This window comes from Solanum tuberosum, unplaced genomic scaffold (assembly GCF_000226075.1).
Source record: "Solanum tuberosum cultivar DM 1-3 516 R44 unplaced genomic scaffold, SolTub_3.0 scf00056, whole genome shotgun sequence".
Lineage (NCBI taxonomy): Eukaryota > Viridiplantae > Streptophyta > Magnoliopsida > Solanales > Solanaceae > Solanum > Solanum tuberosum.
Genome location: NW_006238986.1, coordinates 1,084,916 through 1,088,267, shown reverse-complemented (window position 1 = coordinate 1,088,267; position 3,352 = coordinate 1,084,916). Strand labels below are relative to the sequence as shown.

The following is a 3,352-nucleotide window of genomic DNA, read 5'->3' as shown; positions in this document are numbered from 1 at the left end:
TCAGTATTATAGAGGCTTCATAGACAGTCAGATAGTAGTTGAGTCTCTCATCTATGTCTTTGCAGATACTTTGTTTTGAGACAGAAGTTGCCAATTTGGCTAACAGGTTATCATTTAAACTATTACATGAGTTTATTTTGTTGAGTTAAGTCTTCTGCTGAGTTAAGTAAGCCAGGCCAAGGGTTCGCTTGGGGCCAGCAATGGTCTCCGAGTGCCGGCCACGTCCAAGATGTAGGCTTGGGGCGTGACAGTTTTCTACCTCCAAAAATAATCATGGAATATGACCTGTCCAATTTCAATTTGAATATTAACAATTTTCATCTTTTTAAGGAAAAAAATTAATAGTTTCCTCAAAATCAGATTACACTAATCAAATTATTTAAAATTTGGAACCTAAATTATGAAAGTTCTTAATTTGACTATATTGGCAATTCTTGTTTGACAACTATAAAAGCCACACATCTCTTCAAGTTTTATATATTCTACTCCAAAAGAAAATATTTTTTTTGTTTGAGTATCAAATATGGCTACAAAAAGGCTCAGAGATACTAGGAACTACAGTGAAAATGTGAGAAATTCCGTCTTAGATAGAAGAGAAACAAGTTTGTTCAAGAAAGCAGAAGAGCTTTCTATTTTATGTGACGTAGAAGTCGCCATAATTATTTTTAGGCCAGAAAAAATCCAACCCATTACTTGGAAATCCACAAGTCTGGCTCAGGATGTCTTGACGAGGTATTTAAGTTTTTATTGAGGTCAAAAGGCTTGAAAAGTTGGTCAAGCATGAAGACTATCTTCAAAAGAAAGTTGATAAGAAAGAAGAACAAATTAGCAAATTAGAGAAAATGAATGAGGCGAAGGAAATGGAAATCCTCTTCAAACCAACTAGTGGAGGAAAAAGTATTGATGAACTTGATGCTAGAGAAATGAAAGGTTTGTTAAAGGTGTTTGTTGCAAAAATGGCTAAACTTGATGAAAGAAAGAAAGAACTAAACCAGCCTCCAAATCCTCCATCCAACAAAGAAAATATTACCTTATCAGCAAGTCCAATGGAAGAGTCATTCAATGACCCGTGGTTTATTCAGACTATAACTACATTAGGGGATGGAAGCGGTATAGAGCCTGCACCAAAAGAAGACAATGACGTCAATGTTGAAGATGATGGACATTCCAATGACCTCGATTGAGAATGTAATAATTATAATGTTCTATCATTGTTTCTTCGTGTTCTTTTTTCATAGTGTATGTCTTAATTTGTTGCATTTTTCTTTCCATTTCATGTTATTGTACTTTTTATTTCAATCATTTATGAATCTTATTCTATTTTGTTGGAAAAATGAACTAATATTGTTCGGTTAATAAGTTATTTTTATCAAAATTTTGGTCTAAGTTGAATCTTTATTTTTAGCCGTACATATTTTATTTCTCTTAAGTTTAGCAACCTATGTTATTTGATACAAAAGATACTTTATGTGTGTTAACATTTAGGAATCTCTACCCTATATATTGTATCCTATTCAAATCCATAAAAAAAAAGCCTCAAACTTTATAAACTTCCCAAAATCACAAAATTTGTATATAGTATATAATCAAATCATACCTAATGAATAATCGATATATAATTAGTATATCTTAATTTACAATGTATAAGTATTCATCATACCATAATTATTTTAGATTTTTCCTATTTTTCTTAGCTTTTAGAATAAATGAATAAATTGGATTTTAGAATTTTTTGTGGGGAAGGAATGGTGATTGGAAAAAGATAAGAATTGACAGTGACGCGATATGAAGGTGTAGGGATTCCCATGGGGGATTTCTTCAATTTTGAGTGATATTTTATGTTTAAAGTCAATTGGTATAGTGGAGAAAAGACTTAGGGCATTATTTGGGAACTCACTCAAAGGGTTTTTAGGCTAATGGTATGTTTTATGGTTATACCTTGTAATCTTGTTGTGCCAACCAACCATTTGTGTTACTAATAGTAATAGACAACCACTACAAAAAATGCTCAATTCATGGGGGATATTTTGTCAATTTATGGCGATTTAGGGATTCTACAAATTGAATTGTGGCGGTTTCTAAAACCACTACAATTACCCTTACCACGAGCATATTTGCAGCGGTTTTAGTAAACCTCCACAACGCTCCCCACAAATTGACTTTTAAATTTGTGGAGGTTTTTTAGTAACAGTTTGTGACAGTTTAGAACCTTCACAATATTATTTCAATATTTTAAAAATTAAATTTGTGTGGATTCAAAATTGTCATGATATGTGATTAATATTTAATATATAATTTGATTTGTGGAGTCTTACAAAATTATTATTATTATTATTATTATTTTAATAATAAATGTGGAATTTGATTTACATCAAGCCTTCAAAATAATGAATAATTTTACTAAATAACACATTTAAAGCAAATCAAATTATATTAAACAAATTTGTAATAATAAGCTTCACAAATTCAAAATATGTCAAATAAAAATAATACAAACTTTTGTATAATAACTTCAACATTCAATTTTAAATCCGTTAAAATCCACATAAAAAAAATACAAAAAAAGTCTATAGCTTGCATTTGTTTGGTGATTTAAGTTGTTGTCATCCAATCTTTTTATCCAACGTAAAATAAGCTCAATCTCCTCATCAGGCTGAAACAATGAAAATATTATATATAATTAGATAAACATATATTGATACATATATCTTCATACATGTTGATAAAAAAATCAATTCATTTTAAAAAAAATTCATATCGAGCTTTGATTTGACAACAAATTATAAGATTATCTATTTGATGTTCTCTCATATACCCTAATAATGTGAATAATAGCGACTTCATGATTATTCCTACATAAGCACAAACTAATTTTTTTTCAACATCAAATAAAATGTTCATTCTATTTAGCACGTTGGTTCAACTATTTCTCATTTTTGATAATTTTTAAGTTAGACTTTCTTCCTTGACCTTTATTGTTTTCTTTCACTTACCAAAACATAATTATAACTTCAACAATTTACCGTATTGAATAAGTTATATTGATGTAGATCACAATCTAATATGCAAAATTATCCTTTAATTTGTAATAGCCAAATCCAATCAAGAATAAAAGGATTACATGATCCTTAACTAAACAAAAACAAAATTGAGGCTTACCATAAATCAATCAAAGATTAGGTACAACAGATGACTTTACGATGGTAAAAATTTGAACAAATCCTGCAATATGTAAAAATATTGATACATTAAGTTTAACAACTTGCAAAATACAAAATACTTATAAATTAAATAATAATATAAATTTTAAATTCTAATATGAATCATCAAACTCACCTAACAGAGAATTACC

At 29.1% G+C, this 3,352-nt stretch overlaps 1 protein-coding gene across 1 annotated transcript; it reads left to right on the top strand.

The window, feature by feature from the left end:
* Window positions 1–842: 842 nt before the first annotated feature.
* LOC102592549 (uncharacterized) lies at window positions 843–1,184 on the top strand. Its single transcript, XM_015307587.1, has one exon. It carries the CDS (start codon window positions 843–845, stop codon window positions 1,182–1,184), a length of 342 nt encoding a protein of 113 aa, XP_015163073.1.
* The last annotated feature ends 2,168 nt before the right edge of the window (window positions 1,185–3,352 follow it).